Source organism: Entamoeba dispar, genomic scaffold, assembly GCF_000209125.1.
Source record: "Entamoeba dispar SAW760 scf_1105229462189 genomic scaffold, whole genome shotgun sequence".
In the NCBI taxonomy this organism is placed as follows: Eukaryota; Evosea; order Mastigamoebida; family Endamoebidae; genus Entamoeba; species Entamoeba dispar.
In genome coordinates, this window is record NW_001855068.1 from 109,757 (window position 1) to 127,520 (window position 17,764).

At 26.5% G+C, this 17,764-nt stretch overlaps 9 protein-coding genes across 9 annotated transcripts, besides 28 other annotated features; 3 read left to right on the top strand and 6 right to left on the bottom strand.

Moving 5' to 3' along the window:
• Positions 1-1,908: 1,908 nt before the first annotated feature.
• Positions 1,909-1,949: a sequence feature (AT_rich).
• Positions 1,950-1,966: 17 nt separating this feature from the next.
• Positions 1,967-3,334, bottom strand: EDI_199230 (tubulin alpha-1 chain; the record flags this gene model as incomplete). Its single annotated transcript, XM_001739480.1, has 1 exon — positions 1,967-3,334. One exon carries the CDS (start codon positions 3,332-3,334, stop codon positions 1,967-1,969), a length of 1,368 nt encoding a protein of 455 aa, XP_001739532.1.
• A 204-nt stretch (positions 3,335-3,538) lies between these two features.
• Positions 3,539-4,195, bottom strand: EDI_199240 (uncharacterized protein; the record flags this gene model as incomplete). The annotated part of the gene is made up of 1 exon (XM_001739481.1): positions 3,539-4,195. One exon carries the CDS (start codon positions 4,193-4,195, stop codon positions 3,539-3,541), a length of 657 nt encoding a protein of 218 aa, XP_001739533.1.
• A 19-nt stretch (positions 4,196-4,214) lies between these two features.
• Positions 4,215-4,274: a sequence feature (AT_rich).
• Positions 4,259-4,780, bottom strand: EDI_199250 (uncharacterized protein; the record flags this gene model as incomplete). Its single annotated transcript, XM_001739482.1, has 1 exon — positions 4,259-4,780. One exon carries the CDS (start codon positions 4,778-4,780, stop codon positions 4,259-4,261), a length of 522 nt encoding a protein of 173 aa, XP_001739534.1.
• Positions 4,781-4,822: 42 nt separating this feature from the next.
• Positions 4,823-4,878: a sequence feature (AT_rich).
• A 136-nt stretch (positions 4,879-5,014) lies between these two features.
• Positions 5,015-5,190: a microsatellite.
• A 290-nt stretch (positions 5,191-5,480) lies between these two features.
• Positions 5,481-5,544: a sequence feature (AT_rich).
• Positions 5,545-5,634: 90 nt separating this feature from the next.
• Positions 5,635-5,742: a microsatellite.
• Positions 5,743-5,767: 25 nt separating this feature from the next.
• Positions 5,768-5,924: a sequence feature (AT_rich).
• A 63-nt stretch (positions 5,925-5,987) lies between these two features.
• Positions 5,988-6,093: a microsatellite.
• A 56-nt stretch (positions 6,094-6,149) lies between these two features.
• Positions 6,150-6,329: a microsatellite.
• Positions 6,229-6,401: a microsatellite.
• Positions 6,402-6,433: 32 nt separating this feature from the next.
• Positions 6,434-6,484: a sequence feature (AT_rich).
• Positions 6,485-6,530: 46 nt separating this feature from the next.
• Positions 6,531-6,662: a sequence feature (AT_rich).
• Positions 6,663-6,787: 125 nt separating this feature from the next.
• Positions 6,788-6,838: a sequence feature (AT_rich).
• A 123-nt stretch (positions 6,839-6,961) lies between these two features.
• Positions 6,962-8,017, bottom strand: EDI_199260 (uncharacterized protein; the record flags this gene model as incomplete). Its single annotated transcript, XM_001739483.1, has 1 exon — positions 6,962-8,017. One exon carries the CDS (start codon positions 8,015-8,017, stop codon positions 6,962-6,964), a length of 1,056 nt encoding a protein of 351 aa, XP_001739535.1.
• A 566-nt stretch (positions 8,018-8,583) lies between these two features.
• EDI_199270 (heat shock protein, putative) lies at positions 8,584-10,146 on the bottom strand (the record flags this gene model as incomplete). Its single annotated transcript, XM_001739484.1, has 1 exon — positions 8,584-10,146. The coding sequence occupies one exon, from the start codon at positions 10,144-10,146 to the stop codon at positions 8,584-8,586; it is 1,563 nt and encodes a 520-aa protein (XP_001739536.1).
• Positions 10,147-10,273: 127 nt separating this feature from the next.
• Positions 10,274-10,301: a sequence feature (AT_rich).
• A 151-nt stretch (positions 10,302-10,452) lies between these two features.
• Positions 10,453-10,967: a repeat region.
• Positions 10,968-11,153: 186 nt separating this feature from the next.
• Positions 11,154-11,465: a repeat region.
• A 7-nt stretch (positions 11,466-11,472) lies between these two features.
• Positions 11,473-11,579: a microsatellite.
• Positions 11,503-11,594: a microsatellite.
• Positions 11,595-11,846: 252 nt separating this feature from the next.
• Positions 11,847-11,868: a sequence feature (AT_rich).
• A 442-nt stretch (positions 11,869-12,310) lies between these two features.
• Positions 12,311-12,396: a microsatellite.
• Positions 12,341-12,522: a microsatellite.
• Positions 12,411-12,857, top strand: EDI_199280 (uncharacterized protein; the record flags this gene model as incomplete). Its single annotated transcript, XM_001739485.1, has 2 exons — positions 12,411-12,585; positions 12,703-12,857. 2 exons carry the CDS (start codon positions 12,411-12,413, stop codon positions 12,855-12,857), a joined length of 330 nt encoding a protein of 109 aa, XP_001739537.1.
• Positions 12,858-12,862: 5 nt separating this feature from the next.
• Positions 12,863-12,909: a sequence feature (AT_rich).
• Positions 12,910-12,962: 53 nt separating this feature from the next.
• Positions 12,963-14,496, top strand: EDI_199290 (poly(A) polymerase, putative; the record flags this gene model as incomplete). The annotated part of the gene is made up of 3 exons (XM_001739486.1): positions 12,963-13,028; positions 13,075-13,380; positions 13,450-14,496. 3 exons carry the CDS (start codon positions 12,963-12,965, stop codon positions 14,494-14,496), a joined length of 1,419 nt encoding a protein of 472 aa, XP_001739538.1.
• Positions 14,497-14,529: 33 nt separating this feature from the next.
• Positions 14,530-14,552: a sequence feature (AT_rich).
• A 305-nt stretch (positions 14,553-14,857) lies between these two features.
• Positions 14,858-16,321, bottom strand: EDI_199300 (uncharacterized protein; the record flags this gene model as incomplete). The annotated part of the gene is made up of 1 exon (XM_001739487.1): positions 14,858-16,321. The coding sequence occupies one exon, from the start codon at positions 16,319-16,321 to the stop codon at positions 14,858-14,860; it is 1,464 nt and encodes a 487-aa protein (XP_001739539.1).
• Positions 15,149-15,327: a microsatellite.
• A 388-nt stretch (positions 16,322-16,709) lies between the features above and the next one.
• Positions 16,710-16,752: a sequence feature (AT_rich).
• Positions 16,753-16,793: 41 nt separating this feature from the next.
• Positions 16,794-16,825: a sequence feature (AT_rich).
• A 44-nt stretch (positions 16,826-16,869) lies between these two features.
• Positions 16,870-17,024: a microsatellite.
• A 64-nt stretch (positions 17,025-17,088) lies between these two features.
• Positions 17,089-17,754, top strand: EDI_199310 (uncharacterized protein; the record flags this gene model as incomplete). Its single annotated transcript, XM_001739488.1, has 1 exon — positions 17,089-17,754. One exon carries the CDS (start codon positions 17,089-17,091, stop codon positions 17,752-17,754), a length of 666 nt encoding a protein of 221 aa, XP_001739540.1.
• Positions 17,585-17,617: a sequence feature (AT_rich).
• Positions 17,755-17,764: the final 10 nt, after the last annotated feature.

Below are 17,764 nucleotides of genomic sequence, written 5' to 3' on the forward strand. Positions count from 1 at the left end.
TTAAAATCTGAATTTAGAAATATAAATCATAATGAGTGATAGAATTACCTATGATGCACAAAGAAATGCTCGTGTTCAATATATATGTGCTAGTTTGTTTTTTAATTTTATTGGTGGTAGTCTGTAATAAATAAGTCAAATTAATATGATTAAGAGTGTGGGGCTGAAACTTCCTTCAAAGTAAAAGAAAGTAATATTTGTTGTTCTCAATGTCAGTGCAGAATTTTATATAAAAAGAGAACTCCAGAACGTTTGTCTTTTTCTAATTCAATTCATAAAGTGTCTACCTGAATATTAACAAGAGATAGCTGTTGAATTTGAAGCAAGATAGAATGAATTGAATATTTGAAGTTTATTTTTTAGACTTTTATTTGTAATTTTTTTATCATACTTTGATTTTGACAAAGCAAATAAAAAAAGAGTTACTTTCTTGGAAATAGAATTGAAGAAAACAATTATTTAAAATAAATAAACACTTGAGATGATATTATCAAAACTAAAATAAGGTGAATGAGTTTTATGCTTGCTATTAGTTTGTGCGAAGCAACAATCTTGGTCATGGGTGCTCATCTTCTGATTGTTCCACTATTTATAGGAGAATGGAACTTATTGTTGTATTAACAGTCCTGTCTATTAATTTAGTTTCTGCTAAGAGGATTTGTTCCAAACAAATACCATTTAATGATGTAAATGTGTTACGTGCCAAGATTGTCCCAATAATGTCTAGGAAAAGTGTGTGTAGTGGGATTAAGTGTGGAGTCAAATCAGATAATTGTTATAGCCTTTATTAGGACCATTCAAAAAACTATGTTTGTCATTCAGACTAATACATCAAAACTTATTGTGGAGATGATGTTGGTGAAGGTTCAGAGATATGTGATAATTGTCATAGTGACTGTGGAGCATGTAACATTTATTCGTGTCCATAAAATTGTCAATTACCTAGCTGTGGATGTGTAAATCAAAAAACACATAATAATATCCCACAGACTAAGTTACCTCAATTCTTTTGGATGACTGTTAGTGGTACAGTATTTAAAGATTGTTATAACAAGTTATCATTACAAATTAACTTCTCAGGTTAGAGACTCAAAAGGAAGAATTTGTTAATAACGACTATAACCAATACACTCATTATTTATCTTTTAAACCTTGGAGCAGAAATATCTTCTTACACTTTCACTCACACAACTGGAAAGCCAACAAAATTTAATACTTGGTTCAATGAAATTTCTTCCTTTTGTAGATTTTTTAAAGTTTTCAATAACATTGAAGTTTATGGTGTGAGAATTCCTAAATTCGAATGGAACGTACAAATACTTGACATTCATCCGACCTTAGGCTTTAAGTATGGTCCCACAACCACTGAGTCTTCTAATGAATATTTTGATTATATCTTATGACTTTTACTCTTGACTTTGACTATCTCAAATTACTTATGGAAATATGTTTGGAATGTTGAATAAACAATATCCAGGATTATGGGACGTCCCTTTATCTGAATGGATTTTTGAAAATGGAAGTTCTGTCGAAATAGTGATTACAACCTAACTGGATCTAGATTAGGTAATGCTTTAGAATATAATTTTTAGAGGTATTATAACAATTCAAGAAGTCCGTTTGGTATTTACCTTTATGGATTTTGGTTTACTCAAGAAAGAAATAATGTCCTTCCTTCTTTTTTAAAGATATATCTCATAATCTTATATATTCTTTATAACAGGAAAAGAGATCACTGACTTTGTTATTTACCCTGCAAGAGCAAAAGAATACTAAAAGTACTCAATTACTCCAACGAAAGATGAGAATGTACTGATGGATATGCAAAACATGAATGTGAATATTCTGATAAGTCTTAAGCTCATGTTTCTTATTTCTCCAGAATCTACTTCTATAAAAAATCTGGTGAAAAATTAATTAAAATATCTTCAATAAAATTTAAATTAAATGAAAGGTTTGTCTAAATTTATTGTGCTGTCATTGATTCTCCTTCAACTGTGTTATCAATAGCAAGATTGGCATAATCTACTTCAAGTTCATATAAATCTTGTCGTGCATCAGTAAATTCATTTTCTTCCATTCCTTCTCCAACATAATGATGAACAAAAGCTCTTTTGCCAAACATTAAATCAAAGTTTTGATTTACTTTTTGGAATACTTGGCACATAGCTGTATGGTTAGCAATCATACATGCACTTCTAGCAGTAGAAGCATATGAACTACCTGGTACAGCAGTAGCTGGTTGACTATTAATACCACATTTAAATGAACATGGACACCATCCAACAAATGGAACTGTATTTTGTCTCTTAATTCCACTAACAGCAAGATTAACTTCACGTGATGAAACATCTCCTCGATACATCATACAACAACTCATAAATTTACCTTTATTAATATCATCAAATTGAATCATTAAACTATTTGGATCAAATAATGATGATGTAAGTTCTTGAACTGATAGTGTTTGTCTAATAGCTTTTTCTGGTGTAACAATTGGTGCATATGACATCATAGCAAAATGATCTCTTGGGAATGGAACAAGATTAGTTGGGAATTCATTTAAATCAACATTTAATGTTCCTTCAAATCTTAATGATGCAGTAATAGAACTCATGGCTTGTGCAATTAATTGATTTAAATGGAAATATGATGGACTATGAACTCCTAATTGTTTTTGACATATTTTATAAATTGATTCATTGTCAACCATAAAAGTACAATTTACAAATTTCATCATAGCGTGAGTATTTAACACAGCGTTATATGGTTCAACAACCCCACTAGAAAGTTTTGGTGATGGCCAAATAATCGTATTTAATTTAGTCTTTTTTGTATATTTATCTGCTAATTTCTCACATAATGCTGCAGTAAAACCACTTCCAGTTCCTCCACCAACTGAATTATAAATGAAAAATCCTTGAAGTCCTGTACAATTTTCTGTAGCCTTTCTAATAGCATCCATAGTTTGGTTTAGTAATGGTTCATATCCTGTTTTTCCTTTAGCAAAATTAGAGGATGCATCTTCTTTACCACAAATTAATTGTTCAGGATGATAAAGTCCAGAATATTCTCCAGTTTTAATTTCATCAATTACAGTAGGTTCAGTGTCAACAAAAATAGCTCTTGGAACATGTCTCCCATTTTGGAGCTCTTGGAAAAAAGCGTTATAAGCAGTATCTATCCCTCCAGTTATAACTGATCTTTTTTCATTAGTATTGGCAATGGCTGTTCCATCTGATTGAATTCCATGTTCAAGGCAAAACAACTCCCAACATTTATTTCCAAGTTGACACCCAGCTTGACCAATATTAATAGTAATCACTTCACGCATAGATCTGATTAGGTTTTTAGATTTAATAGTTTATAAGTTCTAGTTATAATCTTATTATCATTGTGATGTGATTCTTATAAGATTATTTTACTTATTTTTTTCCCTTCAAATAGTTTTTTCATGACTATAGTTAGTTGAATTATAAACTTTTCAAGATAAAAAATAGAAAAGAAACAATTATAGGTGGTTAAAGTTAACAGATAATTAATGAGGGAAATAAGAATATCCAGAATATGGTTGTTGGTACTCTTGGTGGTATGAATTTTGATGAGGTCTTGTGTTTTGGTTGTTTATAGTAAATCCATCTTCAAGTATAGTATCATATTTGCTTTGTTTTTGACCATTTGAATAAAGGAATCCTGAAATCTCACTTCTGTCCATTCTAGATTGTGGATTATCAATATCTTGATTAATTGAAACCCAGTCTTCCTGGTGTTGATATTCTGGATTAAAGGTGTGATAGACAGAAGTTTCTTCCATTTGATCTTCACTATCAATATCTATCAAATTTTCATTTGAAAATTGTCTTGTTCTCATGTCGTTTTCTATAGACCTTATTTGGTAATCACTATCTCTTCTAATTGGAATTGTTTCTCTTGTGACTTGAGGGGCATATTTGTTGTAGTCATTATAAAGATTGTTCGTACTAATACTGACACTTCTATCAAGATCTGATGGATACCTTCTGAGTTGTGTTGAATATGGTTCACTTGGTATATATGACTGTCTATTCCAAAACCAGTTAAATACAGAAACTCTATGAGGTGTTTTTGTTGAATAATACTGAGTAAGTAAAAGAATAATCCCAACTATGACAATTAAAACAATAGCACAAATGCCAACTTCTTCAATATTGATCATTCTAAAATACAAAGTTTTCTTTTTTTATTTACAAAAAATAAATAAGTTAATAGAAAATAATTTTTATAGTATATTATAAGAAATGTTATCTGGAAGAAAGGAAATCGTATGTCGAAAAGGTATTATATTCTTAATTGTTGTTTGAATTTCATTTATTTGGTATTGAGGCATGGCAAGTAACAAAGGCATTTTAGCACACCTAATGTAGTCCAACGTTAATGAAGTTAATTGGTCTGTTGTGATTTCATAATAACAAAATAAATAACTTCGTTTCCAGTCACTACCAAAGATACTATGCATTTGGGACGATATAATTATCCACTCTTTCATCGAATCAAAAGAATAACTGTTTTTTGAGTTGCAAAAATAGTTTAACGGACATATTTTCAAGGAAAAAGAGTTTGTTTGATTTATCGAGTTAAGAAGATCTTTGAATTGAGTAATTTTGTTATATTCACATGGAGTTATAAGAATACTTGAATGAGTTAAATGATGGTTTATCCATTGTTCTATCTTATAGTAATGCTCGTTTAAAGAACTTTGGTAAAAAGTATCATTTACAGTAAATGTCCGTTTTATGTTCATTTTGATTATCGACTTAGAGATTTAATTCATTAAGTCAATACGAAAAAAAACAAAATGTTTTATAAAACATTTTATAATTCTATAAGAATTTAAAAAATGATGTGATTACTATAAATCAGTTTTTACATTATTTCATTTTTTATCATTTTTTTAAAGGAAACCTTTAATAATATAGTTAGATTTTGATGTAATGAACATTAATACGTCTTATCTTTATAAACATGATTCAACTGATTTACTATACTTATATTTTATTATTTTTTTTTTCTTTTTAATTGATTTATATTTTTATGTATTAGTCTTTATATTCTTATATTTGTTTGTGTTACTTTATCATATATATTTCTAATTTTTATTATCCTTTTATATTCAGTTGTGTATTGTTATATTTTTGATTGAATTATTTTGTTATCTTGTTTGCTTTAAATCTATTTATTTTTATGTATCGATAATTTTTATCTTCTTCCAATAAATAATTTATTACTTGTTAACAACTTATTAGTGGCATTGTAATATCATTTGAACTAGTAGATTTGAGTTAATATTGAAGTCAATTTTATCAAAAAATAGTTTTGTATTATTATTAATGACTATTATATTTTTATAGAAATAGTCATGATACCATATTCATAATTTGGTTCGTGTATGTGAATAAATATTGAATTGAATATTGAGTATGAGAGAATTTACAATATTTCACATAATTAATATAAAATAAATAATTTAATTATTAATGATTATTATTTTTTTTTTGATTTTAATTAGCTTTAATAACCATATATTGTATTTCATGATTTCAATAATTAATAATAATATTCATTGATAAAATAGTTAACTTCATTTGATAATATAAGTATTTCTTTGTTTTTCATTTTTATTGTTTAATCGTATCTTTGTTCTATTTTACTATATTTTGTTTATATTATTTCTTTATTCTTTATAGTTTCATTTTATTCATATTTAAATGAATGAGAAATAAATGATTTCTTAAAATTTATATATTTTTATCATTATTTTATATAGTATTTATCATTTATTTATTATTTTCTCTTTCTTATTCATTATTTATTATTATGTTTGAATAAATTATTTTGAACTATTGAATTAAAAATATTATGATTAATGATTTATAAGATATTTATTTGTTCTTTATTTCAATGTATTTCATCATTTGAATTATTATTGTTGATGTTAGATTGAATGTTTGAAAAGAAGAAGAAATAAAAAGAAGAAAATCATGAACAATGAATAAAGAAAATAAACAAAATATAAACAAATTCAACAAAATAAAAGATGATAAAAGAAGAAAATATTTTATTTTAATAATGAATAGAATATTATATTTCAATGTTTAAAAAGAATAGACAATAAATAAAGATGATATAAAATGAAATAAAAAAGAAAATGATAGAAATACAAAATTAAATTAAATGAATTTAATTTCAATCAAAAGAAAAAAGAAATAAATGAAAGAAAAATGATATTATATTAACAAATATTTAATTTAATCAATCAAATAATACAATGAATTAAAATGAAATTAAAATAATATTTAAATTTATGAAGATAAATCGAAAATAAAAAGATAATAAATAACAATTGAAAATAATAAAAAATAAATTATTTTTAGAAAACAATAACAAAATAAATCCCAATAATTATTTTAATTAAAAGTATTTTTATTCATTATTATTTATTTAAATACAACACATACAAATAATAAGAACATTTCAATCAACTATCAAATAACATATAATTATAATTTAACTTATTTCTTTATTATTTTCATTTCATATGAAAGAATGATAAAATTAATAATAATGAATTGACTATTACAATTTATTATGTTATATTTCTTATTCTTCATATTTATTATTATTTTCTTGTTTCTTTATTATGACATTATCATTCTTTAAATTGTTATATCTCAAATTCTTTCAATTCCTTATTTACAACATTCACTATTCATTTAATTTTTCCTAGTTTCTGTTTTATTATGTAAAGTTGAATAATACTTTTAAATTGATTTAATTTCTATTATTTCTTAATTATTTTATTGTTCATCTCATTGTTTATTCTTTATTTGTATTTATTTAGTGTATGTTTGTTATCTAATTAATAATTTCAATTACTATTTTCTCTCTTGGTTATGATTATTTTATTTCTTCTTCACTTTCTGCATTATTTATCGAATCTTCTTTTTTCTTTTGGTTCTTCATTATGTCTCTTTCCATCTCTCTTACGAATGTCATTCTCTTTTACTTTAATCCATTTATTGTGTTTATGAATGAAATCGTATTGGATTCCATATTTTCCGATTGATTGTGAAAAATCAACATGAATTCTACGTTCGTCAATAATGACATTATCCATCTTTTGATATGCATTTTCACACCCTTCTTTTGTTTCAAATTCAATAAACCCATATCCTAGTGATTTCTTGGTTTTCCTGTCTCTGATGATTTCAACACTTCTAATCTTACCATACTTTCTGAATATTTCTTCTAAGTCTTCTTCATTTGTGATTGGATTCATTTTACAAATGAATAACACATTTTCTGGTGGTTTGATTTCTGCAAATGGTAAATCCCCTATCATTTCAAGAACTTCTGCTCGACTCTTTGCTTCGTTTTCTTTGATTTTCTTTTCTGTATCAGAGTCAATTTTTTCTATCATTTCATTGATTTCTGGATGGTCATCAAGTATAAGTTCTGGTGCTTTTGGTTTAACAAATCCTTTTGGATCGTCATAAGGGTCTTCAAATATTTCAATACTAATGATTCTGATGTTTTGGTATGGTCGATAATTCTCATCTACATTAACTTTGTTAATTTCTTCTATCACTTCCATCCCTTCTTCAATTTGTCCTATTGCTATTCCGTTTATTCCACTCATTCCATTCCCTGTGGTGATGTACACTTCTGATCCAATTGTATTCTTACCATGTGTAACAAACCCTACAATTCCTTTCTTATCATTCTTTCTTTTTGTTTTTGGTTGACATACAATGTACTTATGTTCAATCCCTTCCATAACTCCTTCAAATGAATTTCCTCCTTTTCCCATTGTTATGTCTCCAAATTGAATTGCATAATCTTTGATTACTCGATAAATGATACAATGAAGATAATATTCAATTTTACACAGTTTAATAAAATTATAACATCCTACTGGATTATCTTCTGTGAATAAGTCAATTACAACATTCCCAAGACTTGTTTCAATAAACACACTCATTTCTTTTTTTCAAGTTCTTTTTGTTTATTTCTATTATTTGTGTTGTTTATTTAAAAAAGAAGTGAATTAAAGATTTTCGATGATGTAGTCAATGTGGATGCAATACATTATCATTGTACTGATAATGTCACTGTAACATTTCTTGATACTTTCCTATTTTCTTATTTTCTTGTATTTTCTATAAAATACCATATTTAACAAACAATACTTCTCTTTCCTTGTTCATTCAACTGATAGTTATCATCATAGCATTTTGTGATGATATTGTAATGTGCATCTTCTATTAATTCAACTTGTTTTATCAAATATTCATATCCTTTCTCTGTTTCTTTGATTTTTGTTCCAATTTCTTTCATGATATTCATTTCTCTCTGATAAAACTCCTCAACATCTTTATCATTCATTCCAATCATCTCATTAAGAATCTTTTCCATATCATTTCTGATTGTTTTATATGTTGTGGTTATTGGTTTATTTCCTATTTGGAAAGTAATTGTTGTCATGTTCTTTTTTATGATTTATCAAGTTCTTATCAACTAAAAAAAAACAAAAAATATCAATAACTTTTAACTTTGAGCAAAGAATTTATCTATCTTCTCTTTCTTAATTGTAATCTCTTCTTCATTACTTGGTCTCTTTTCTATTAGTACTTTGCATTCGCATTTCTTTCCATCTGAAAGTTCTCCACCAACAGTAATTTTACCATCCTCTTCAACTTTTACAACAAAAACTACAAATTGATCTCCCTTTGGAATATTGCTAATGACATAGTACCCTAATGATTTATCATCTTCAAATAATTCTATTTGCACACTCCATCCAGTGACTTCAACATATATTCGATGGTCATGTGGAATCTCTGTTCCATCTTCAACAACAGTAAAGAGATTACCACCAGGTCCTATCATCTTGATAGGACGTGCAGTTACTTCTGTAATACCTTTAATCATTTTATTAGAATATTCATATGCATATCGGGCTGCGCCTTGTGATACAACCAAGTCACAATCAATAGTGTCATTGATTTTTGATGTTATAAACTTGGCTTCTAATAACTTTTTGATTCTAGGAATTTGTGAACTTCCTCCAATAAGTATAACTTCTCCAATTTTTGATGGTGAGAGTCTTGTCTTCGTCAATACATCATCAACACACTTCATGCATCGGTCAAATTCTTTTTGGTTACAATCTTCAAATTCAGTTCTATCAATAATAATAACAAAATCATCATCACCAACTAATTCTGAAATATCTAATTCATAATAACTAGTTGATGATAACTCAATCTTTGCTTTTTCAACTTCTTTTCTTAATTTATATCTTCGTTGTTTCTTTGCTTTTTTTTGTGTTAGACTATCACTTCCTTTAAAAATAAATCTTTGTGCTTTCTTCTCATTAATTTCTTTCATTTTAGATATAACGAGTTCCATTAAATTCATATCAAAATCTAATCCTCCTAAATGAGCATCACCACCAGTTGCCCTAACCTTAAACTTGTCTCCTTTTTTTTTTAATATAGTAACATCAAGTGTTCTTTCTCCAAAATCAAATACAAGAAAATTTCCTTCTTTTATAGATTCTAATCCATATGCATATGCAGCTGCTGATGGTTCATCCAACAATCGAATTAAACTAAATCCTGCCATCAACACGGCTTTTTTGGTTCGATATCTTTGTGAACTATCAAAGTATGCAGGAACTGTTACAACAGTTTTTAAAAGTATATTATCTCTAATATTTAATCTACGTTGAATTTCAATTTTAATTGCTTTTAACACAATAGCTGAAACAATTTCTGGTTCAATCAGTTCTTCTTCTTCTTTATCAGGATAGTCAAGCACAATCTGACAATACCCATCGTCCGCTTTAACTATTTGATATGGGTAATATGCTCTTTTAATGTCTTCTTGAACTTGTTCATCATCAAATTTCTTTCCAATAAATCTTTTTACTTCACAGATGGAAGTAGGCTTAGGAGTTCCAACATTAACAGGTTGTGTGAAAAAATCAACGGTTGATGGAATTTTTGAACTTCCATTTAAGTAATTGATACATTCATATTTTTTTGTTCTACCATTAAAGAAGTGACAACAAGTAAATTTTGTTCCTAAATCAATGCCAACAAACATCTCTTTTGGCAATAAGATTCAATTATTTGATTAATGAAATTATTTTTCTTCTTTTAAGTTTCAATCAAAATAAACATCATTCCTAGAATATGATTTTAATAAAATAGTAATAAAATAAGAAACTCACTTTATTATTTTTTATTACTATAATTAAACCATATAATGAATAAGTGATAAGAGTATGTTGTTGGTTTAATAAAAAGGTCAATTAATATACATTCTACAAATGGATTTTCTTCTTACTGAGAAGTACTCGTTTTTATATTTTTCTTTACTCTTCTTCTAGTTAATTTCTAAGATTGTTTCATTAGAGGGTTGTTCTTCTTCAATCTGTAGAACATTAAATCATTCATATTTTTAATGACAATTGTTAGTAGTATTTTGGTGAAGTTTAAATATAATTTTAGTGATTTTAATCTTTTATTGATTCTTTATGTATCAATTTATTGATAATATTACAGATATTATTTCTACATATATTAATTCTCTATTTTGTCTTAACTCCTCTTGTAATTCTTTGTATTTATTTAATTTGTAAATATAAATTAAATGTGTATTTCTATCTTGACATATATTAACATCATTAATATTATTTTTTATCTTTCATATTTTGATAATTATATGTCTAGTCTTCTAGTATTGAATTAAATGAACATTAACCAATAAATCATTGTTGTAAGTTATGATAATTTCATCTTATTAATAAATCTAGGAGTAACATTGAAATCAATTGAATCAAATTCAATGAAACTTGTAAATAATATATGTCTATATATTTGTTTACATATATACTCATGTTTTGATATTTGGTTTTTCTTTATATATACTAATCTTCTTCCAAAATTGTTTTACTCATTTAATTATTTCATTTAGGCTATCTTTTATTATTTCTATCTCTTATCTTATTCATATGTTATTTAGAATTTAAATATCTCCTAGCATTTCTTCAGAACCTTTGTCTCATGGCAACATTAGTGTCATTTATAATCATTTATTTATTTTATATCTAATTTTATTGTTAACATTTCATATAAGTCATTAATTAGATAAAGAATTCTTGTGTTAGTTTCATAGATTCATTTTCATAAATTATTAGTATCTGTATTATCTGGATATTCTTCTTTTACTACTTTTGATTGTCTCTTTCATTTCTTTACAATTTTAAATTCTATAACTTCTCTTCTTTAATTATTATTCTTTTATTTCTATTCTTTTATATTCTGCAGTTATTTATAAGGTTGCTTTTTGTTTTTATATCGTTTTTGATATACATACATTCAATAGGTAAAATCTTATTAATTTATTTTATTAACTCTTATTCTAAAATTATTTTCTTAGTATTTATTCAACTAACACTTATTTTCATTTATCTTTTTATCTTTCTTACTTATTGCTATTGATGTACTTTCTTATTATTATTGTTTTATATATTTTCTGCTTCATCTTTAATACATCTTTTTTTATCAATTTTAAGAGAAATGGAATATTAAAAAATGTATAAATTATTGTGAAGTAAATCAATTAATGACTTAACAAAATATAATTAAACAATGTTCATAGATTTATGAAAATCAAGTAAGTTTTAATTAAATGTTAAGAAAAGAATAAACTAGTTAGTATTCATTTTATTTGAGAAGGTAAAAGAATTATAATATAATTCGTTTATTTTCATTAAGAACCTTTATTCACTTATGATAATCTATTTTTATAAATATAAAATATGAAAGAGTTAAATAAATAATGGACTAACCATTATTTAAATAAATAAACATAGATAAACCAAAAACTTTAAAACATATTAAAAGGTGTTCATACGCAAACATCATTTAGAAGATTATTATGTTTAATTCATTATCTGTCTTATCTTTATTTATTTCTATCATTTATTTCTATAATCACAATTGACATAATTCATTATTCATATTATTTATTATAAAATAGGAATGACATAATCTATTTCTATTAGTTTAGTTAATTATAAAACCAAAAAATAAATTATTGTCTTGATTAAATTTAGTCAAAATGTTAGAGCAAAAATAGTATAAATATTAATTCTCTACTTAGTCATTTTTTATCTTTTATCTAAAACATACTTTTGTTTCTTTCTTTTACTTAAATGAATACGTTTATGTCATTTTATTGTTAACTCAAAATGAATAATGAATTATTTGTTTATTCATTATTATTTTGTTGGTTTATCTTATTTTCATATTTCATTATATTATTCCTTTTATTTTTATTATTTTCATTGACGTTATTGATATATGAGTTATCTCATTTCTTCTTTTTTTGTTTTAATCAACTCTTTCACTTTTTTGTTACATGACTTTGATTTCTTTATTGTTTATTTTTTATATACCTTTTTTTCTTTCATTTGTTATATTATCTTTTTTAATGTTCTACTCTTGGTTCTTCAGTACTCTCTTTATCTTTTAATGTGTTATTTGTCATACTCTTTTACCCCCTTCTTTTTATTTTTTCTTTGAGTTCTAATTTATGTTCTTTAACCAAACTATTCTTCAAATAGTTTCCTTAACTTCAGCCCTTTTTTTATAGTGTCTTTAAATTTTTTTCATTCAACACACTGTACTCTCACTACACTTTCCTTAATTGATCTTTGTTGTTATTGTTTTGTTTCTTATACATTGTCATTAAATCATTTAGTTATGGCTTTCCATAATATTTTATGTTTCACCGCCCAAGAATATTAAATGACAAAAAATAAACATAAATAAATTTTGTTATAATCAATAAAAATTTTAAGTATCTTTTGACTCAAGAAATACCCTGTTGTGATAAAACTCATAATTCACTTTATGGAAAATACTCCTTCAATTCGTTTGACTCAAAACGAGTTTATGGTCTTTGACCTTCTAAAACAAGTTGGTTGTGTTGCTATAAAAATCTATAAAAATATTTATGAGATAGACTGTCTTACATTTTAAATTATCTACAATAATTAGAGTTGTGGGTGGATGGGTTAGAGACAAATTATTAGGGAAAGAATCCCATGACATTGACATTACAGTTGATAATATGCAATCTTATCAATTCTCACAATATCTTCAAAAATATATAAATGAACACACTCAACATAATGTCAGTGGAATTGGAATAATCCATAAAAACCATTCTGCTGGAAAACATCTTGAGACCGCAACACTACGAATAGACAATATTGCTATTGACATCTGCTGTTTGAGAGCAGCTGATTACTGTGACAATGATGAGGAAGTTTGTTGGTTATAACGGGTTAATAATTCATTTTGAGTTATCGTATGAAAAAACACAACTGACTTATAGAAAATAGGCACACCTTTAGAAGATGCACAGAGAAGAGACTTTACTATCAACGCAATGTTTTATAGGGTAAATGATGATCAAATAGAAGATTTAACTGGATGTGGTCTGAGTGATCTAAAAAGTGGAGTCATTAGAACACCAATTTCACCAAAAGAAACATTACACGATGACCCAGCAAGAGCATTAAGAGCAATCCGGTTCAGTGGGAAAATGGGATTTGTGTTAGACGAAGAGCTAGAACAAGAAATGAAAACAAAATACATTGGGGATAAAATGACAACTGGGCTGAGTCGAGAACGACTTGGACGTGAGTTAATAGGAATGATACAAAGCGATAGACCAGCTTATTGTATTGACCAAATCAGACGATTTGGCTATTTTAAAGGGTTGTTTGGTGAATTAGATGAAATTACTACTACAAATGTGGTTAGAAGTTATGAAATGTATGCACAAGAGTTTGGAGTATTTGAACTAGGAAGAAGAGAAATAGGATTTCTTGCAGCACTGTTATATTCTGTTACTAGAGAAACAAATCCGAAAAAGAGAATGGCTAAAGTACATTCTGTTATTATTGATTCATTAAAGTTGAGTGTAAAAGAGAGAAATAACATAATTCTAGTTCACAACGGAGTTAAAGAATTAGAGCAATTATCAAACAAAAAAGAATGGACGAGAGTGGAAGTAGGAAGGATAGTTGTTGCGTCGGCAGAGTGGTGGAAAGAAGCAATTTGTTTGTGTTGTGCAATCCATGCACCTTGTGATGGAGTATTAGTGAGTCCATGTGATAAAGGAGTTATGAACAAAGCTATGGTACAATGGTGTGGTTTATTACTCAACAGAATCGTTTTAGAGCAATTGGAAAATATTTGGCAGATGAAGCCACTAGTCAATGGTGAAGAGTGTAGCAAAATTTTACAAAAAAAAGGAGGTCCATGGTTGAAAGAGATCCTAAAAGATATGGTTGAACTTCAAATAGAAAACCCAATGATAACAAAGGATGAAGTCGTAGTTTTTGTGTTAAAATGGGGGGAAATGAAGAATAATTAGATAACACATTTTATTTTGTTAGTTGGATATGGGTATTAATAATAAATTAATTTAATGAAAAAGTCAAAGGTAAAATATGGTTCAAAGTATTTTCGATAATATTTAATATTATTTGAATTGAATTGTTACAAGAAACAACTTGTTTTTTGTATGTTCATTGAAAATATGAAAATAAAGTATTCATTTTGGTTTCAAGAGATTATTTCTTCCTCTCTTGAGTAATTAAAATTATTCTAATAAAAACATTTCGTAAAAAATCCTATAATAAATAACAATAAGGTAGAAAATTTAAATATATCCATTCTATTTACTTATAAAATAAAATCTAAATAAGAAAGTATGAGAAGAAAAATGATGTTCATTATTGTTTTCTAAGATAGTTGAGAGGGACAGTTCCTTGCTCTCCATTGGCATTGATAGCTTGTGCCCATCCGTCCTCATCAACTGAAATTACTTGTAAAATATCCCCCTCTCTGAAAGTTAAATCTCCTTCAGCAGTAGCGTCATAATCGTATTCAGCAATATAAGTTTCTCCTTGTTGTTGTCTTGGCTTAGGTGGTAAAGGTGGAACAGAAGAAACTTCTTCTTGTGGGGCTTCTTCATATTGTTGAGGTTCTTCTTGTACAGGCTCTTCTTGATACTGTTGCTCTGATTGTTGTTCTTCTTGATACTGTTGCTCTGATTGTTGTTCTTCTTGGTATTGTTCTTGTGGTTGTTCTTCTTGGTATTGTTCTTGTGGTTGTTCTTCTTGGTATTGTTGCTCTGGCTGTTGCTCTTCTTGATATTGTTCCTGTGGTTGTTGCTCTTCTTGACATTGTTCCTGTGGTTGTTCTTCTTGTACAGGCTCTGGGATGGTTTGTTGTGGAGGTCTATAAGTAGGTTTAGGAACAGTAGGTCTTTGATAAGTAGGTTGAGGAACTTCAGGTGCAGGGGCTACTTTAGGGGTCCATTTTTTACCAGTAGGTTGAACTTTAGGAACTTCTTCTTGATCTTTTTGAGCGTATTGTGTGAATTTACTAGTGAAAGCAGCAACATTACCTTTGACTTGTTGTTGGGCAACTGGTTTTTCAGATTCTTGTTGATGAGAAGCAACAAATTGTTGGTGTTTTTGTTCTTGTTCTTTCCAACGAGCTTTTTCTGCTTCATCTTTTTCTAATTGTTGTTGTTTGAAAGCATTAACCTTTTGTTCTTTAGCAGCATTCATTGCTGCATTACGAGCTTCAGCTGCTGCTGTTAATTTTTCTGATTCAATTCTTTTAGACTCAGCGTATTCTTTTTCTCTTAATTTTTGTTTAGCATTCATTTCATCATTATACTGTTGGTCTTTAGTTTTTTGTTGTTGCCAAAAGATATTTTTTTTAGCATTTAAGTCTTCCTTAGCTTCTCCTTGTTTACGAGCTCTAACAAATGAATTAGTAGATTTATTTAACTTATCGACGATAGTAGATTCATCTAAATCCTCTTCTTTTCTAGCTGAGATTGTGACAGAAATAGAGTGATTATTAGATTTCAAGAAATCTTCCCAGTCTCTTGAGTAATAAACAAATTTTGTTTTTAAATTATCAGGTGCTGCTTGTCCACACCAACAGACACATAAAAATTTCTTTGTTTGGTCCATTTCATATCTTAAATATCCAAATTGTACTTGTGCATTGTCCATTGTATAAACCATATCTCCAACTGTTGTTCCTGTGTCGTCTTCTACTAATTCACCATTCTTAAAATTAACATGATAAACTACCCATTCGATAGAACCACTATTTCTAATAGTGTCTAGTGTTTTAATTACTTCATTTGATCCAGTCCCAAGATGTAATGGAAGCATTCTGTTGACTTGTTCTTATTTCGAGTTCTTCTTTGTTTTTCTTCTAAAAATCTGAAAATATCTTCTATTTTAGTTCTTTTCATCTTTTGAAGTTCACCTCTTTTAAATTTTTTTCTTCATTTTTTTTTATTCAACCATTTTATAGTTCTTCTTTTCAATTTTATTAATTCTTCATTGAGATATTCATCAGTAATTCATCAGTATTGTTTTTATTATAATTTAAAAGAAGGGCTATAATAATACTTTAATACAGTTTATTGTTTTAATTTAAAAGATACGTTTTTAGTTCGACAAACCTATGACAATTAGATACACCATGTTTTATTTCAAAAAGTGAACAACTTATGTTATATAAAAAAACTTAACAAAAATGAAGAATAAAAACATGATTTTAAGTAATATTAGATATTAAAATTTTTATTTTATTTTAAGCTATTCCTTCAACAAATAAAAAAATGAAGTAGATGATTTGATATTTAATAAAAATTTAATAAAATAATAAAACGAATAGTAAAAATCAAAATTTTGCATCACTAATTTGAAATTTAAAGGATAAGAATAAAAAAAAAAGAAAATAAATTTATAAATAATGATATTTATTTGAGTTATAACAAAAAAAGAGGAATAAGTTAAAAAGATGATAAAAACAAATAATACAATATAGATTAAAAAAAGAAAAGAGAAAAATGAATTTTATAATAAATTGCATCATTCTTTCAATAGTTCTGTCATTAAAAAAGAAGAATAAACTGAGAAAGTCAATTAAGATGAATATTTTTACAAGTACAGTAAAATATTTAAATGAGTATTTGTATTGTTCAATTAATTTTGTTGGAGAGAGTCATGAAGTTTTAATACCATATAAACAAAGAAATAATTCATTACCAGGAGATGAAGTATCAGTTGCAATACAACCAATTAAATATTGGAAAATAGAAGGAGGTGATGAAGATAGTTTAGAAATAGAATATAGTCAATTATTTTTTAAAGAAAAGAAATATAATAATATGGTAGAATTAAATTATAATGAAATCAATAGTTTAAGTGAATTAATTGAGTTAATTTTAAATAGAAAAGAATATAATGGACATAAACTTCAACCAACATGTGAAGTAATATATATTGAAAGATATGAAAAATATAAAGATATTACAGGATATATTGAATATGGAGTATTTTGGCCAGATGATAATGGATTGTGTTCATTAAAATGTAATCAAGAAATTGAAGGGTGTCATGTTATTGGAGACATTGATAGAGAAGAAAATATATTTATTTTTAAAAGAATTATTAAAAGTGGTAATTGTTATGATTTTTCTGAAAAAATTCAATCACTAAAACAAAACAATTTTCAACAACTAATTTATTATGATGAAATAAAATTTCTCAAAGAGTTTTACAAAAATAAATCATTATTAAAGACACATACATGATATCATCATT